Below are 19,088 nucleotides of genomic sequence, written 5' to 3' on the forward strand. Positions count from 1 at the left end.
GCAGAGCTTGGCTCTGTTACAACGTCAGGGCTAACTCTGGTTTTCCCGTAGACCCATATTAGAAATAACCGCAAATTAAGTACCCTGTTATATTACCTAGCTAGCACTGCAGTCTGCGTTATCTGCGCAGGCACTTGGTCGTAATTTTGACCAGAATAGCTATCATTGAAAACCCTTTCTGTAAGTTACCATAAAATTATTGATGCTGATACAGTAAAGTTGGTATCAGCATCATTAAGTAAAACCAGTTAGTATCAAACGTGTACCATTTGATAAATTTACAATATTCGCCTGGAGGTCAACAAGAAAAAACCGTATGTTGCTGACTCATCTTCGGAGCTAGCCGTCGATAGTAGTAGTAATACTGTGTGTTTTTGGTGTGAAAAGAAAGTTCCTGAAAACACCATTCTATAGACCAATGAAATGTAATATCGTGCCACGGTCTCAGGAGAACAATGTAGTGCAAATAGCTAAAGTGTCTGACTTTCGAAGGTGATTAAAAGCTTGGTAAAGAAAAAAACAAGCCTTTTGCTGCTCACTAGGTAGTAATTTATAGCGATGTAAAGCCTTGCCTTTACCATTAAGGCCTTAGCCCATATTGTAAACACGCAGAACGCTATTGAAGCTGTGGCGTATCCTGACTCTTCAGATTTCTGTTAGATTCATTTCTGTTAGTCAATTAGAGTTTCCAGAGTGAGCTGAATCAATGGCGTGACGGAATGATGCTGTTTTGTAAAAGACCTCAATTTAAAGCTTGTTAACTGCGACAACTTGCAACTGGTATATACTACTACAGAGATATTAATAGAGAAACTGACATTAGCAGTTTTCATTGTGAATAAATTCTCGTAGTTTTCTAGCTGACAGATAGACAACACGATGTAATAAAATATTTAATTAGCGTATTTAGCTTTATAAAATTGGTCGGCTTGTGTAAATATGTGTATTAAGGATACTTTTCGAACGAGCTAGTAGCAGTTGAGATTAAGATAACGTATTTGATAGGTGCAGTACATATCTGAAAAACAAGGTTGCATATAAGTGATTTTTTACTTTCGTTGTAAATCAGCCTTTCGCAAATACTCATCGTGTTTTCCTGCACCAGCCTCCCTTAATTGTTCTTTCTCTTAAAGATAAATATTTTTTTAGTCTTAATTTCTTGAGATATCACCGATGGACGTATTCATCGATGTCGTACAAATTTTGTTGCCACTCAACACCATTGATCAGCGTCAGCTGATCAGATGATAAGCAGAGAGATCGTTCTTATAATTGTAAGAAATCTATAAATGAAAAACTACCGTATCATTCAATGTGATCGAATAAATTACCACTCGCGCCTGTGATGACAGTAACTTCGCATGCACAACAGATAAAATTCCCGCCTGAACATAATAACGTTAAACAAAAATAACTGCTCGACTTCTATAGTCTCTAGTGAGGGATACTATGTATCTGTAACCAGGGTAAGAGCCTGAGTCACCTAAAAAGAATACATGTACACACCGGGGATTATACTATTTTCGCGAATTGTCCCATTTGGCTTTAATACTAATTATATATATATATATATACGGCTTATGCTCAATGGATGTTCTGTATTACACCATTTGACTACGAAACCAAAGGCTTATTTTAATGCGTTGCGCTGTAATGGTCTATTGTTGAGCATCTACCCAAAATTCGTAACGAGTAACCTTTTCGTCGGTTTTTTATAAATACTGGTTACGGAGTGCGTCGCGATGTTTAGTAGCATCATACACTATGAAGTCACACAATATAACCACAGGCTGTATATTGAACAAGGTTGTCCTCGCATTTTTAGGTTCAGACAGACACGTCGTCTCAGTATACTACCATGCCGTCATGGTCACCCTGTTTCGATATCGTTAAGATGGCATTAGCGTGTGCTTCGATGAGATAGAGGTTGACGTCAATATACATTTCATCGAGCAGTGTTGCTTCATCAGAGATGTTCCCCTATTGTCGAAACAAACACATGGTTTCAATGGTGCTCGAGCACGGCGAATCGCGTCATCGCAAGGCCATCTTGAATTGACCTTCAGCTCGTAAGCATGCACCTGCCAGGAGGTGTACACTCGACCTTTTCTTACCACATAATGCAGTTTGCTCTCCTTAAGACTAGTTACGTAAGTGCTTAATTTAGTTTCATTGACACATGCTTATATTCTCGATTCTAGCACTATAATCATGGCTGACAACGACTGGAACGCATTTATGAAACATCTATTAAGTTACGAAACCCTTTACAGAATTTTCGCCTTTTTCGCTCCTCATAAGAAATTTCATAGGAGCCATCAAGTAAACTAGCATATATATATATATATATCTCGTACGATAATGTCATGCTGTATTCGGGGGCAAGGTTTTTTTGTCGTGACTATAACTGATTCAGCGGGAAACATTTTTACCGCAGGAAGAGCTTTCCACAGAATTTTTTATAGCATAATCGTCAAACAGTAGTAAAAATAGATTGACGCTTTCAATAGGCTAAGAGAGACCCTTCATTCTTTCAGTGTTCAAGGCTATCACGCAAATAGATCATTATATGCGAGATTAGTCCTAATTTAAATAAGGCTACGATAGCGAGAAAGTTCTGTTTTTCACAGGACACATGTAAGCAGTATTCACGAACTTGCACGCAGAAATGGTGACCGAAACCACACCCAGTGGGCTACTATAAGATTCAGAAAATACGGCAAACTAAGTGCTAGCATATCGCGACGACCAAGTTTCATAACGGCTGAATTTCGGGGCAGAAATATGATCCACTGACAAGGACAATGAAGCTCTATCGGGTCCCATTTGTATTCGTTTACAGAAGCCATGCTTGCGAAGATCCATGACGCTTTAAACATAACTGCGCACACGTTTTCACAAGAACAGTCCATTCTTTGTACCGAGTGTTGCTACACATTGCCCGTTTAACACTATTCGTCAGTCTTTACTATCCCACTTCTTCAATCCAGTCATGCTGATTGCTATAATTTTCCACCTTAAGCACATTGAATACAGATAAACAAAAAAATGCATGAACAGCTGTCGGGTTCATTAGCGAAACTGTGAACGGTCGTACCAGCCCTGATTATAGTATAACTGACATTAGTTAAACATATTGGTTAGAAATTTGCCACGTAGATGACAAACGAGCGGAATTAAATAATTCGCAAATTAATACGGATTCGTTCCGCAAACGACGAACTCAGTTAGAACAACCTGGTCGTTATAGCTAATGTAGTAGCTGCAGGATTGGGTTGGATCGACCAGATTGAGCACAGTACGAAACACCGAATATTGCGTCGTATTTACGATAAAAACAAAAGTCATACATCTTGAGTAGGATCGTCTCAGTCTCAAAAACGATATAAATAACGTCCCAAGCCCCGTCGGCCTCATCTGATCCGTTAGAATTATCGAACAATTGTCGTAATGATAATCCAGAAAGTTGAAGAGGGCAGAGTAGAAACTATATTATTATTGTTGGGAGGTATGGCTAAATGCTTCTTTAGAAAAAGAAAGCACAACAACGTTCGAATAAAGAAAAAAAAAAACTCGTGCATAATATTTCAAGTTAAAGTTAACATTTTTTTAAAACGACTCATACCTAATAGGATAATTAACAAAAGACCGTTTTTCTGCCCATAGAGTAATATGCATGCTGGTCGTACGTGACGCTGAATTTATAGGCATAGTTGCGAAACGTTCACTTTGTATAATTAGCACACGGTAATGGTTCAACCCCCGTTTTTCCATCCTGTTTCCCCGGCAGGCAAATGTTCATTAAATGTCGTCACCATAAACGGTGAAGATTGAACAGGGAACAATGTCGAAACGCCACTTGGTGGAGGCGTCTATAAAATTAGATGTTTTAATCTGATCGTATAGGCGCTACGTGGTTTTACCTACGCAGCGGTTATCGACTTGTTTAGGTGCCTGGCCCCATCACTGACTAGGCGATCTGAAACTGCTTTGTACCGAATATCAAGTACAACAATAATTATTATCCTGACGTTTCAACAAATGGTTCAACAACGAAGATTGAAACTTTGGAGGCCACCGAGGGCCGATTAGGTATTGGGACTCGACAGATAAGAATATAGTTGTCCAGAAACTGCTAGAGTGCTGAAGCGAGTGCATAAAAAAATAGAGGGAGCGCCGGATTCGCTTGTAACGGTCAACATGCGTAAAATGCATGGTTCTTATTTTCCACTAAACAGGTCATACTTTTTTCACAAATACGCCATTGTTAAAAGCTATATAACTCGTAAATGATTCTAAACGGATTTTAACACTAGAATTTATTTTAATGGCAGAGTCACTCGTTATCTCAGAATGTCACGAACGCACGTGACGCGAGCCCATTCGAGAACGTACTTCCAACGGTTCCGTCACTGTGTAGGTTACAACCATATTTATATCAACCTGCTGATCAAACATACGAATATCGGCAGTTCCGTGAAATTGGTTCATCGGTCTGGATACAAAGGGTTCACTGCTAGCACCACACCATGTACTCACCCTACGTATAAAGCACTTCCGTACATTGTAAAATGCTATTTCGAATAGAAGTGTAATATATAAGTATATTGGAAAATGACAGCTATTACGTAAAAATAAGTTTGCTCAGCAACAAAACATCAGTTAGGAAAGTAATAATAATAATAAAGCTTAGGAGAGTACTGATAAGGACCCCAACCTCTGAATAGGCTAAGTTCAGGAAATGAAGACAACGTTAAGAGTATAGATAAAATCATAATTACAGGATAGAGGCACACTTTAATACCAAAATTAACGCGCCCTTATGCTCGATTGGACAACGCTTTTTTATTAGTAGATACATAAGTACCATACAGTTTCAAATTATCGGCACGCAATCTGTGTGAAAAACCTGCAGAAGCACATATTTGAGATTAACTGAAATCTCGCGAGACACCTGACGGACGACGAGCGATTGAACTCAGCTTCTCCAAATGTGTCAGAAAGTTAACTGGTCAGTAATGGCAAAGTCAAATCAAATACGTCTTGGGGTTATAGGAGCAGAAGTTTCTATAATCTTCAACTAATTTGCTTTCCTTTTTTCTGCAATGCAGAAACGTCTTGACGCGTGCTCATCTATGATTCAAGATGGAAGCGTATCACAGCGACGAATATCGAAGTGGTTTATTTAATTATTCTTTTTTATGAACATTTTAAACTAAATACGTCTCGTTACAGTTTCCTTCGAAGCGATACTCAAACTGTTTCGTCATTGCTTCCATATCATACCCTTACATAGTCGTTTCGTCACCCAAAGTCACGCTTTGGGGCACATGCGAGCTTAATGCGTATAGATTCTGCTGAAACAGTCATTGATGGGTCTGGATTTGCCCGAAGTTGAGACCATTTCATTGAGAAACTGAGTTCTCATATTTATTACTATGCTTTAAAAATAGTCTAATTACAAAATACGTATTTTAGACTTTGTGATACGATGCGAAATCGTTATTGCGACCCGAACACGCGGTATTGACTTATAGTATCATCAGGCAACGGAACGGGGGATTGACTTCATTAGTCGGCTAAACGTGGGCCAAATACTTCCGACGCGTTACAAAAGTTTTAAGCAAAAAATTATAAAAAAAAAATTCACAAAAAAATATCCTTCACGAGATTACTATTAAGTATATGAATTATAACTTAAAGCTGAAGAATGAAAAAAGATTTTTTTTACCGAATTTGTATAATGAATTCATATAAAACTTGTAGATATGCTATTTGTTATATGGTTAGTGAAACTTGCAAGTAAAAAACTCATAACGAAAGCTTTGTACAGCTCCAATTAGTGATGGCCAAATATTTACTAGCTTTTAAAAATCACACGTCTAACATAGAATATATAAAACCAGCCAAAACGGCTGAATGAAAGGTACTAGGCAACTTCATCTGTCCCAAGATAATGCCACAATTCGGTGCGTGATCACCCTTTCATATAGCGAAATAAATTTATAGCATAAATACCCTGAATGATTCAAATTGTGTTTAAGGATACCATTGTGTTATGTATTCCTGTTATCCTATTTATAAATAATATTTGTCTGAGTATTAAAAGCACGTATTAATAGATAGGTGGATGGCCAGCTTCTGTAAATCTGGACCGGTGTGGTATTTTTGCCTTACTGGTATTTTCGTACAATTACCTAGGTGTATTTAAGCTTGAATCCCTGCCACAAAATTCAATATGTCACGCTTATGTATAACGAAGCGGATTGAATGTTATCTCAATCATGACATCACCCATTTATTTCGAATAAGTATCTTGCCGCCATGGTGGAGTGCTTCTAAATTTAAATGTTTCTCTCTCTCGCAGTGAACCCTGACGTGTCAAACAGCTGACAGCAGACGACGCGGGCTTAGCTGAGAAGCGGGTTCACTCGAGTGCTGAAGGCGATTAAGAAAGCTCGTAGGTCCGATTTAGTGCAGTTTACTGGGTAACTAAGAAAAATATAGCGCGTAAAATCGCGTTCTTCATTAGACCCATCCCTCTTCGCATACTGAAATCTGAGCCAACTTTTATCCGTGAAAGCGAACAAAAAGGAGAACTTCAATGTAAGTGCAATTACGCATGAGTGTTACGCTTAAATTGTTTCTACATTTTGAAGCTGAAACTGAAAAACGTATACATGTATTATTTCCAACTTAAGAAGTCACTTGTATTGTTCTAGAGAATCAATCCATTTTAGTTTTGGTGTTACAAGCGTATTCCGATTTCCGTGACTTGGAATTCTACGAAATGGTAGCGTATTTTCCACTACGCCGCTGAAGAAATTACACCTATATTACTTTCGATAGACAGATCGTTACCTTGTGCACTCCTGTGCTTTCGTCGTATAATTACTGCAGACTGAATTTGGATGCTATTTTCACCAACATTTAGCTATTTTGCGCCTCGTAAAGATGGCAAAAAAAATCTGCGAAATGTATTCGATTATATGTATATTATGCACTACCATATATGATACAGATATATGTGTATTAAAAAGCAATCTTAAAACTTATTCAATCAGAGTTAACAGTTAGCAGTATGTATTTACACACATTAAGTACTGTTGTTTCGATAGTTGTGTGTGTGTGTGTGTGCGTGCGTGCACGTTCGTGTTTTTCACGGCATTATTATATAGCAAAGCCCGTAGATATAGACTATCCGTGTTCTCGTTCATATGCAGCAGAAGTAAGCTTCGTAATGACAAATTAAATGCCAGCTAAAGTATTTTAGGTTCAGGATCTGAGTACCTAAGCGAACTACGTTCTGTTTCTTTATTTTTATTGTATTGAGTTGTGTTACTGGTGGGACTTAAGATCCTGGCTTGGGAAAGCCACAGCGGTAATGCTTAATTGCGATAGATCTGAATGAAAGCAGAAGCTATGTTACATTGCTAACAGCCATTTGTGAATTGTCACAGTTGATGTCCTCCGCCTGACTCTTTGTCTAGCACTTGGAACATCTACACACATATATAATGTACGTTGAATAATGATCGATATCGCTTCTAACTTCTACTTCCATCAATAATAAACAAGGCTAATGGACGTACCTATGAATCGAAAACTTAACTCCAGCCTGCACTTAACACGGGTTAATCACTCTTATCAATACTGTGCGTAAAATGTCTCAAGAAAAACGAAAAAAAAAAGTATTTATTGTTATAAAAAATGAAACTAGAATGTTCAGCATCTAGATCTCTTATCGTTGTATTACATCACATCGAATGGATTGTATATATTAGTTTTCTCTTTAACGATGGACCTACTGTCGGCAGGCACGATTATCATTTTTAGAAAATTACTAGAATGTTCTGAAATCCTACTACAGTATTGGCGCATGTTGAGGTAACAGATATGTATGCACCCGAAGAATGTCCAAATATATGACAACCATAAATGTGCTTTCGTAATAATATATCTAATAAAGATCAGTTACTTGTGGTTACTTCAGATGATCCGGCTTAGATGTAGCGTTTTTGGTCGCGGAAGCAGTTTATGTCCGCCCTCGTTATGGGGTGAATATTTACTCGTGATTGGGATTGCCGCCTGTCTATTAAGTGAAGGTGTAGCGATACAGGATGCTGCCGAATTTGACCGAAAAGAAATTGATATTCGTAAAACAAAGTGTGAAGGTGAGACGGGCTAAAAGCGAGCGTTGATGTAGTCTTTGAAGGGGGATTTTAATATTGAGCATTGATACGCGTTCAATCGGATGTACGTGGTACATGCATCATATTGATTTGAAATTGACGCCCATACCCGGAGAAAACGATCGTATTGGTAACTCGTCATCCGTTTTAATATTTTTTTTCAGTTCAATTTCAGTTTTTTTAGTTTCAGTTCAATTGGAATATATACTTAACATACTACTAATTATATAATTGTAATTTGTGAAATGTTCGATGTTTTGTAAAAAAAAGTTTCGATAGAAATAAAACCATTTGTAATTTAATCGCACTTTCGAATGTTTCTGTTTGTTCAATCAATATATATCTATATACATAAAGCTTTTTCAAGCGAATCCGATGGACTTTTGAATTACGCGCCGGTAGCAGACGAAATATAGACTGGCGAATACTTCAACTTGTGAGTGAAACCTGTGGAAGTTGTGCCAGGAGAAGTGAGTTCAGAAAGAAAAACATCTTTTAATTTGGGAAATCAGCGCTTACTGGTCTGCTTTCCTTAGAAGCCACAGCGCTGCGAAGATCCATCGAAAATTGGGAAAGACAATGGCAAGTTGGCCATAAGTGAAACCATGGTACATGAATGCAAATGTTTCAAAAACGGACATTGGAATGTCTGGGGAATGACTGCGGAAAAAATAACCAAAGATGGAAAGCGCGTGGCCAAAATCGAAGAAAGAGTTTACATACAAAACCATTCTCGACTAGAACTGGCAAAAGTGAAAAATAGGTCTCCCGCAAGTTGCCTTCATATCAGTTAAAAATGCGTGTAGAATAGTGGAATTTTAATAATAAAAATTCGTCATAAATCATAACAATCTCTCTCGCCAGCCAGAGAAGGACTAGGCAAGAGAAATACGTCACACTGGACAACACCTGCTACTATGAGAAGTAAAACAATCGTCTAAAGTAAAGTAATGAATGCAGTTCACTATTTCGAGTTCCTTAAGACACTCAGGGACCGTTGACACGGCAGACGAATGTGTGCAGTCACGCAGTTTACTTATTTAATGACAACGCCAGACTAGAAATTTACATATGGACGCAGGTGGCGGGTATATAGATGTCCAAAAGTTGCCAGAACGCTAAGGTAACTGCGTGAAAAAGAGAATAACTTGATTACGTTTAAAGAAATCATCGTTCTGGCCTAATTAGCGCAAAAGTGAATTATTATGTCCTCCTGATTCGCTTGTGACAGCTTGGTCATAAAACAATTACGTATGTATATAACATACGTACATTTTCAGTAATCTCTAGTGTAAACATTACAAAACGGCCTCCATAATGCGGTGTATGACCTATAACGTGAAGTGAGTAGAGAAAGCGTGAAAGGAAATTTTATGCATGGTTATTTGTCACTTAGAAGTAATTCATTAGCATTCTTTTAATGTAAATGTGCCGAAACGTTCGGTTTTCCAACGCAGGTTGCTTAGCTCTAAGGGGTTGCCATAGTAACCATTATTAGATATATACACGTGTAATAACGTTATTTTGTGAGAAGTTCACATTCATGTATGCGGTATGCCTTAAACAGTCCTATTCTCTGGTCACTAAAGCTCATTTTAAACAAAATAATCTACAAAGCATATTATTTTCAAATTGAATCTCACTCGATTGCAGTCTGTAAAACGGCCGTGAAGATTCTTTTCAAAGAAGTGGAGAGCACTGACCCGGCGAAGGTTATAGAAGTTGGTTCATTCAGATTACAGGCTGATGGAAGCACCCGACAGAAGAAGGTTAGACTTAGATCTTGTCGCGCTTTTGTACGTCCGTCGATCAATACCAGCGTTAAATGATATGCTTTTTCGTATACGTTAAAGTTTAGGATTCTTTCTGTACTATTAATCTTTAAATTAAGTAAGTGAATAAATAACTTCTGAACTTACATAAAACAAGGAAACGTATGCACAAAATGAATATTTTTGTGGCTTTCTTTTGCAGTCGCCGAATCATAAACAGAGACGCTAGGTACACAACAGAATTAAAAATTGGGCTTATTTTAAATTACTTCGAAAGCCTAGTTTACCCCCTCTCCCCCACCAATACAATAAATACTCTATTTCTATAGAATTTGCTTCATAGAAGAAACCTGTGAAACCTGAAATGTGAGTAATAAAAAATTAACTCTGTTATTCTAATATACAATACCTTCCAGGTTTCTTTTCTGTTCAATTTCGAGAGTGTATTTTTCCATAACCTAGTATTCGTCCTGTTTACGAACTGTCTTCTCAACGTTAACTGCTAGCATTACCATACATTCTGACTGAAATCTAAAAAATTGCACAAAGTTGCAATTTGAATAATTATTCTTACTGTGCTTCAAGAAAACTGATTTAATTGTGGAGAATCTTTGTTTCTTTGTTATTTACGTATTCTACGTAATTTTACATCTTTCTAGGTGCCGTACCGAGGATCCGAAATTCAGCTACTTAGTCTTCTGGATGACGGCAAAGTCTGCGGTGGCATGAAAGATTATGTGCCCGTTACCGACAAACGATCGGGCCTTCCTACAATGATAAACATGGTTGAGGATATGGATAAGATACACCAAGTGAAATTCAACCCGAATCCTGAGTTCAACTCCAAGATGAACACATTTGTTTGTCACGTTTCTTTTTATTTTCTATGGTTTTATTAAGACTTTTAATGCGTTGTAGTTTTAATTTTACTCCTGCAATATAGGAAACAATTTCGTTCATTTAAGAACACTTTGTATTACACAGGGTACGACAAAAATCAAAAATGAGTCCTCAATGTGCTAGTAGGAAAGTAAACTATAGTAAAGGTGAGGGCAAAAAAATATAATGAAAAAACTCTCGATTTTCGCCTTAGCCCTATATAGTGTGTACGTTATTCCTATGACAGTTTGTATCGACTGCGCTGCATTGTGGTAAATCAGTGCTTATCCTAGGATTAGATCTATCACATAGAATATTTCAGAACTTTATAATTCGTGATATTTTTATGTACTATATTATTTAATATATGAAACTGCTGGCAAAAGTTGCACTTAAAGCTTTCATCAATGCTGATTCTTTTATAGCTAGGGTTCTTTTGCATCGGGGTGAAATCAGAGCGGTAAGAAGTCATTATAAGTATTAGGTAGTTGCATAACAAGATATCATTTATTCTTACATTTTGATCTATAACCTTTTTTTTTTCTAATAACATCACAATTCCACTACTGAAGAACATTGTGGTTTTTAAGTGAGAAATTGCGATAAATGATTTTTGCAACCCTGCCATGGGGCTAAATTAACACGATTAATTTTATGGAGATCGAAATAAGATAGTCCAGATCCGAACACATCAATATTTTCCGTTCCAGCTCTCAACTTCTGTCAGATTGTTAAAGGTGTTTGAGGTTTGGCGTTGTCATGGTGGAAAACGATACCCCGTTTGCTCATTAGCTCCAGTGACTTTTTTCAAAGTTGTTGGCTATAAAGGTCTAAGTCAGCCGTTTTGCTGAGCCGCAACGTGTTATAATTATCAGGATTCCTTTCCAATCTGACTAGCATATGGCATCATCTTTTTTTTGCTCTCAGTCGGAGCTTTTTTACAGGTTCTAGATCATTTCTTTCGAACATGTCGTATAAAATCCACTTATCATTCATAATCAACCGCTTTAGAAATGGTTCAATCCTATTGCAATTATTTCAATTTCGCAGATAGAAATGTGATCGAGTAAGTTTTCTGCGTCGAATTCTTTTGCGGGTATCTAATTTGTTGGCTACTCATGTGTCCGTCTTGCTTAACTTTCGGAATAACTTCTGCTATTTTTCCAAATTGTCGAGGGACATCGAAATTTTCAGAACGAATTCGACAGAGCACCTTTGGACCGTTTCTTCCGTTAAATCATCTCGACCATAAACAGAATAGTTTTTCCGGCCTGGGTAATACCTGTGTCTTCTCGTTTCTAACTACCATGGCACGATAGCGGGCATATTTTGGTTTTAGCAGTTAATATGTAGGATGTGCGGCGACAGGATTCATACTATTATACCAGAGTACGTATTGCATCACATTTGCTGTGACCGTCGTCTTTTTAAGCAGTGTAGTTTGCATTGCGTGTGTGACTCGTTGTGATAATACGAGGCAAAGAGGCAAAAAGCACTAGGCGCTGTTTCCTCAAATATGGACACTAATCTGGTTGGCTATACCGACTGGTTGCCCTGTCACTTCGAAGCTAGTGTTACTGGTAAACAAATCTTCAGGATATGAGTCGGATTTTCAGGAAAAAAAGGGAGATTAAATGCAGTGAGCAAATGGTGGGTGTCGTCGGTGAATGCTCCACTTAGTTTTTTTGGGTACTAACGTCGTATAACTCGTCGTACAACTAATGTGATCATATGGAATATGCGCATGATGACAACCGTGTATACCATCTAGGTAATTTTCAGGTAAATAGCGGCTTATTACTAATAGTGTTATGTAAAGTAGTAAAAAAAAATAGTAGTAAAAATGAGCACACAGTGTGATGTTATTACTAATGTAGTTTTTTTTGTCTGCTCTTTCATAGTGTGAGGAAATAATGGGCGATCATGAGGATGCTCTGATGACTCTGTTCAAGCGCCACATCCACGCCGATGGATTAAAAACAACAGCGCACGATTTTGGACAACAGTTTTGCATTCACACAACAGGTAAGTGCGGTGAATTTGTGCTTGTCTTCTGTATTGGAATTAAATATTATAAGCCCATCTTATATTAAACACAAATTTGGTGATTACCGGGAACTATAGGAGCAAAACAAGTTCACTAACAGCTACAAAGTTCAATGACGAAAGCTTTTTGGGATTCTATTTCCAGCGTTCTATTTGCATAGTTAATGCGTTAATTTATTGAATTTACCATTGTCACCCGACTCTTTACTGGCTTTGTTAGGTTTGTGTAACGCTGATGATGAGATGGAGACTCTGAAAGCGAAAAATGCACCCACCGATTGGGATTTCCAGGAAGATGAAAACGAAGAGTTACATGTTGATACGGGCGACGGCCAGTTCGGAGATATTGAAACACCGTATGTCGACCGCACACAACAATTAAACGAATATAAAGATGACTACAAGCAAGATAAAAACGATGAATTTTAGACATTTCCACAGAGCACGAGCGACGCTACTCTACTGGTTCGGCGTTTCGCTTAAATGTGTATTCAAACTGGTATTTCGAATGATCTAATTGTTACTGTTTGTGTTGTTAATTACTCACGAACAGAACAGGGTAGTCTTCATCGGTTGTCCTCATATGAGCCGCCGAGGCATTTCAGGTTCGAACAATGAATTGTCATTTAGCAGATGATATTTTCATGGAAACATCGTTCATTTCTATAGCAGAACTTGGTTGCCTAACGGGGTTCTCCACTTGAATCTTTATAATTTATATAGGATTAAAATATATATTATATTAAATAGTATTTGATAAATAATATAAAATAAAAGAAAAACAAATAAGAAATAAATAATAAAGTAAATATTTTGACCGTTAGTGTGCATTTAGCTGAAGACTTCATCCCTGTTCATTAATATCAAACATAATATCAAACATATTTTGAAAGTTGATCGAAGTCTCGGATCGATATCACGTAAAGTTCTACGCAGTTTTTCATTCATTTGGTTCACCACGAGAATCCGTTGGGCTTCGATCACATCAAGAATAATCGACTTTTATGAGATTCTTATTTCCAAGTTATCGTTCAGCTATAATGCATGTATTGGTATAATTCACTTGTTTAAAATGAATGGGGTACAACCGCAGTTATTTGCAAGCCCAGAATCATTATCATTCTGTGGCTGGCATGAAAATAACAACATGAAAATCGATAAAAATATTTTGCACTGAGGTGCGGCTGGGCAGTTATGACAACATTTCTAAGCTAAAGGTCACGATACATCCATACGTCAATAAGTCAAAGTACTTGCGACCGTGTTGGAATAAATTTTGCTTTTACTGGTGAATCCTAGCAGCAAAGCCGTTGACCCATATTGGGGTAAGTGGTGTTATGTTAAACTTGTCACATTATTGCTGCTATTTATTTGTTTGCCGCTGTTTTTTATTCGCACAATAGCAGAATCTACAGAATACAAGGTTTTTGTCGTAAGAAAATTTGGTATTTAATTTCCATCCGCTTCTAAATGTTATAAATGTTCAAAATATTATCGAATAATATTACAAAAAAAAAACGTTTGTAATTATATATATATATATTAATCTATTCAACGCTTTTGTAAATGTATATTCAGTCCTGAAAAATTAAATGATGCGTCTAGTACCGTATCCTTCATTAACAAATATTTAATGAATAAAGTATCATCGCCTCTTATGACAGCAAATGCGATATATTTTAATGACTGTATCGTTGAAGTAGAACAAATAATTGTTAATCGAGAATTAAACCCGCATTGCTTCAGACAACTATCGTCTTGTAGGATTCGAACCAAGACCACCACAGCCCTCAGATGTGCAAACACGTAATAATACGTTTAAGATTTAATAGGCAACACCAGCAAGACTTCTGGAAGAGATGTGGAGGCGTTTTAGGGAGAATATGAATAAATAAACCTTGTTACATAATATATAATAATGTAATAATAGAATTTGCTCACGATAGTTGTCTTACCGGAAAATGACATCCTTTGATACTATATGATACCACTTATAGAGAATACTAATAGGTATATTTTTAATTTCTTTGCTTTCGAAAGTACAAACTGTTTTCCTACCAGAAGTAGCACGCAAGAGCAATATAAACCATAGATTCTTGTATACAGTAATCAATGTGCAGTTAAATTCCTTACAATGCTAGCTATTTGCTTTGAGAGAAATACATTGTGTCACTGTATTTATACCCAGTCGCCTATTTAGAGTTTTTGAAAGTGACCGTATCGGAGCTCTTATCAATATATGCTCACATTTACAGCTAAATGACATCAGCAGTTAGTAAAACTTTACTGTGCACGCCAACAATAGTGCTCCACTGTTACATTCTATGGCGATATAGGGGACGTATTAGTGCCGTTCCTTTAGACCTGGCAGAGAGACGGGCTCGGTAGCGTTTACGAATTTGTAGTTTTTTCGCTTTTCTCAGGCATGTCTTTTTCGGCACAGAAAACAAACTACAACTTCACCCTTTACTTCCCCATAGCGTGGAATTCTGCTATTGAACTCTACTTCGGTTCATATCTTTTGTACATGATATAACAAAATCATAAGTAATTTTCACTGTGGTAATCTTCTAGTTGAAATAGTTTAGATAGATGAAATGAATGAAAAGTGTGTCTTTAGTCTTCTTAGTGTCACTCGTAGTTGGTGTCTATTTTTTTTTGTTTATTATTCACTATATCTGTGTAATTAAGAGTTCATTTCTGTAGATCCTCGCCTTGGGATGGGGATAACATATCTTTGTTGTTTACATTCGCAGATATCTAATTTTTTTATATTTATGTATTTTCTTTAAAACACTATCATTTTATACCATCAGAACTCTCTTTAAATCTGTAATATTGTAACGAGTGTATGGAAAGTGCGAAAAAAATTTGCTGTTCCTAGTCATCATTTCTCATGTTCAGGTAGCTTCACGAGAAATCCATACATTGTTTTCCATTGTATGCATGTAGAGATTATGACCACGCCGCCTTTAATCAATACATTTATATTTGATGATTGTATAGTGACGACTAGGTAAACAATCTTAAATATAACATTTGCTATTCGTGAAAACAGAACCTATCGGTTAAAGCAAACTTATAACCAAAATTGAGTTATATTTTGAAGCTTTATGACATAGCGTGTTCGGCGGTTGCCGTATCGCAAGTGAACAGAGACGAAAACAGCAGAAGTCCTGCTGATATCAAGGATGCATTAAGAATTTATCTTTGCGAAACAATCAGTCTGAGAATATGGTCATGAGCAACCATTTTGTCCAAATGATAGTTTTCTCAAATAAGCAGATCTCTGCCTTTTCGGGAGCTAAACGCTAAGTGTAAACGTTGCATTTAAAGTATGAGTTTGCAGAGTTGATCCGCCTGGTTAAAGTCAACTAGTAAAGTCAGAGAAAATGAAGATAAAGTTAATATAGTATGATTTATTCACATTTTTTAAAATATTTTACGTAATATATTAATAATAACTATACACTGGCTCGCATTCTGAAAACTGAACGATAAATATTTCGTCAATTTAAATTGTGTAATTCGGAAGAAAATGACCAGCGCTGAATTGTTTTAGTTCTCATGTTAAATCTTTTAGCTGATGCTACTTAAGAACAGAAGTTTTTTCTCATATTCTACATATACATGTAAAAGCTATGCGACGTTTAAATAACGAGGCATCATCACTCGTAATGTTTTGTGAGGAATGATAGGTAATTTAGTAGCCGCGTAGTCCTGTTCCTCCTTCTCCTATATATACTAACTGTCCGTATTGCTTGAAAGTACAAATTAGTCGTATGCAGGCATTCGAGGACACAAGATCGAATTCAGCGACTTTTTGGCCTAACCAAAAAGCGGCCTCTTTGCTATTAGCTAACAGACGTTTAATGACTAATTCGTTACATGTTATTTTCGCTTCTCGTTATCTCCTCTCTATAGAGAGCGGCAATATGTATGTCCAGCAACACGATATGACTCACCTGAAACTATCTCAGCGTTTTAGCTAGAAGCTATCGACTGTGCTAATCGCTGAACTTTGGCAACCATTTATCGCTACGACATTTCAGGACTCCTGTCTTTGGGTACATAATTTTTACTGACGTAGGTTGCCGTTTAGGTTAGGCCCACAAAAGACAGTTTAGAGCCTGTCTCGGTTAGTTGTCTTATCAGAAAGATACACTTGTCAATATCGTAAAGACAACTCCTTCTCTCTTCAATTACGAGAAATTCTCGAAAATGTTTGGTTGTTACAGATTTTAGATTGTAAAATACTGACTGGTTTGATAGCAGTCAAGGTAATTTGTTTTTTCATACTTGGGCGATAATAAGCCTAGCGATCTAATTAAAAACAATGTAAGTCCTTTGCGAAAACGTGGTCCCTTTGTCCCTTGTCCATTCCGATCTAAAGCTATTCGCATAATAATGACTGCATAATACGTTAAATGTTAGTTATGGAGATAATAAAAGATAATTTTCTTGTATAGGTTAGGTCGACTATGTTAAAAAAAGAAGTACATTTTGATGCTTTTTCGTAAAGCTAAAAGCGCAGAATCAGGGTGGAAACATACTTGAACCGCTTAACAAGCTTCGTCTCAGTACATGCTCTTCAACTTTTGATTATAATAACTTGATGCAAAATCGCTGCTGATTGTATATTACTTTGTTTTTTTAACATATATGAACCCTAAATTAAGAAAGGTATTCAAAGTAATGCGAATTACGCGGAAATCAATAGAGTAATCAACTACTCTCCCTAAAAGTTCTTATCATTTCTATATAGGGCAATCAGAAAGTTTCTGTGCATGGGAAAAAAAATAGGTACTAATTTGCCGATTGTGAATGCCTGAAGGTATTTTTCAAGCATTTCGCATTACTACTAAAGACCTTCGCGTTCTAAGAACAACCTTAGGGCGCTGATTATTGTTTCGTACATTTTTAGGCTCCTGCAAATGCTTTCACTGTTCCTTGTATGGATGCCTTTAGCCGACTGAAGCTAGGAATTCTCTGGTTACAGGTGAAATATTAGTTATTAATATTGCTGTTTCTCATCAAGTCAATAAACAGTAAGGCATGCACAAGAAAATACGAAATAAATCACACAGCTTAGCCAAAATTCTTGCGATAATTTTTAGTGTAAATTCAGGATTATCCTGTTTCTGACTGCGTACATATAACAAACTCAAGCAAGCAAGCAGAGCCCTGCGAATGCGGATTGGCTTCCAGCTCTAACTGTACCGGGTCGATATTTCGGAACCGTTCGATACATCATCGACCCATTTCGTTGTATAAACAATTCTATAATAGGTGGTTTGAGATTTTAGGGCCCTGTAAGCGAACAATGCTTATTAAAATGTCAATATTTATGAACATGAAGATTTGCAGATAAAATAAATTGAAAGGGATACCGAAGGTCATATACAAGCGTTTGCTACCTCTATATGAGCAAGTGCGAGTATAATCTATCTGACTATGATACGTATGAACGTGTAGCAAAATACGCATGGCATATGGGCTCTTATTTGCAGATCACGCCGTTTAGAGAAGATGTTTTAGTATCGGTTGCACCTAGTTTTGCACCTACATATTTTCTTTATAGGTGTAAAGCTATAAAGCGCTTTATATGTGTAAAAAGTACAGTGACCTTAAGCTAACGGAACTCTTTGGGATTAAGTTCTTATGTAGGCTTTTGGATTTGGAAATATATTTCCTAATGACTAATCAGCTCAGTTTATATTGCGTCAACCTTTTGGCGAAACCAGCCTCGTCTATTGCTATTTATAACCTTTATGCTCGTCTCTCAGCGTTTGGGCTGATTCTTTGGCTAAAGAAGAAGGCATTTACGAAAACACTACATTAACAAATCCATTTTCAAGCCTCTAAATCATGTTTAAATCATTTGTTCTAGAGACCATACTGCATGGATCTGAACACCTGTAATCCGACAGAACAAGATCTGGGCCATGGCTAGGCGCAAAAGGGTTTTCGTCTAGGGTTCGTCAGAAATGTTTTGATCACAGAACGTTCCTGAAGTTGTAGTACAGTTTTTTAAATCTTTACGGTCTTTATCTAGTCCGACTAGCTAAGTCGAATTGCAGACTCATTCATTATTTCACCGTGTCTTTAAATCTTATAAATATCTCAAATACCCCTCTCACCAAATGCTCTCAGTTACTTATGTTGACCTTTGTTCGAGAATTTACTTATCTTTTCTTGA

General features: G+C 36.9%; 1 protein-coding gene across 2 annotated transcripts; it reads left to right on the plus strand.

The window, feature by feature from the left end:
- The first annotated feature begins 202 nt into the window (after positions 1 to 202).
- On the plus strand, positions 203 to 14,557 carry sel (canopy family protein seele). Of its 2 annotated transcripts, none has more exons than XM_022847531.2 (7): positions 203 to 492; positions 6,368 to 6,606; positions 7,994 to 8,174; positions 9,846 to 9,961; positions 10,624 to 10,749; positions 12,745 to 12,868; positions 13,110 to 14,557. In XM_022847531.2, exons 3-7 carry the CDS (start codon positions 7,994 to 7,996, stop codon positions 13,316 to 13,318), a joined length of 756 nt encoding a protein of 251 aa, XP_022703266.1. In that variant the 5' UTR covers positions 203 to 492; positions 6,368 to 6,606; the 3' UTR covers positions 13,319 to 14,557. The 2 variants fall into 2 exon arrangements, with proteins under 2 accessions (XP_022703266.1, XP_022703265.1); XM_022847530.2 differs by having other exon boundaries at positions 209 to 492; positions 10,624 to 10,824.
- Positions 14,558 to 19,088: the final 4,531 nt, after the last annotated feature.

The sequence above is a fragment of the Varroa jacobsoni genome, unplaced genomic scaffold, assembly GCF_002532875.2.
Source record: "Varroa jacobsoni isolate VJ856 unplaced genomic scaffold, vjacob_1.0 scaffold_1295, whole genome shotgun sequence".
NCBI lineage: Eukaryota > Metazoa > Arthropoda > Arachnida > Mesostigmata > Varroidae > Varroa > Varroa jacobsoni.

Coding starts and splice junctions, on each gene's coding strand:
- sel (XM_022847530.2), top strand. CDS start 7,994: ATGATCCGGCTTAGATGTAGCGTTTTTGGTCGCGGAAGCAGTTTATGT. Junction 9,962..10,623: donor GAAGCACCCGACAGAAGAAG/GTTAGACTTAGA, acceptor ACATCTTTCTAG/GTGCCGTACCGAGGATCCGA. Junction 10,825..12,744: donor ACTCCAAGATGAACACATTT/GTTTGTCACGTT, acceptor GCTCTTTCATAG/TGTGAGGAAATAATGGGCGA.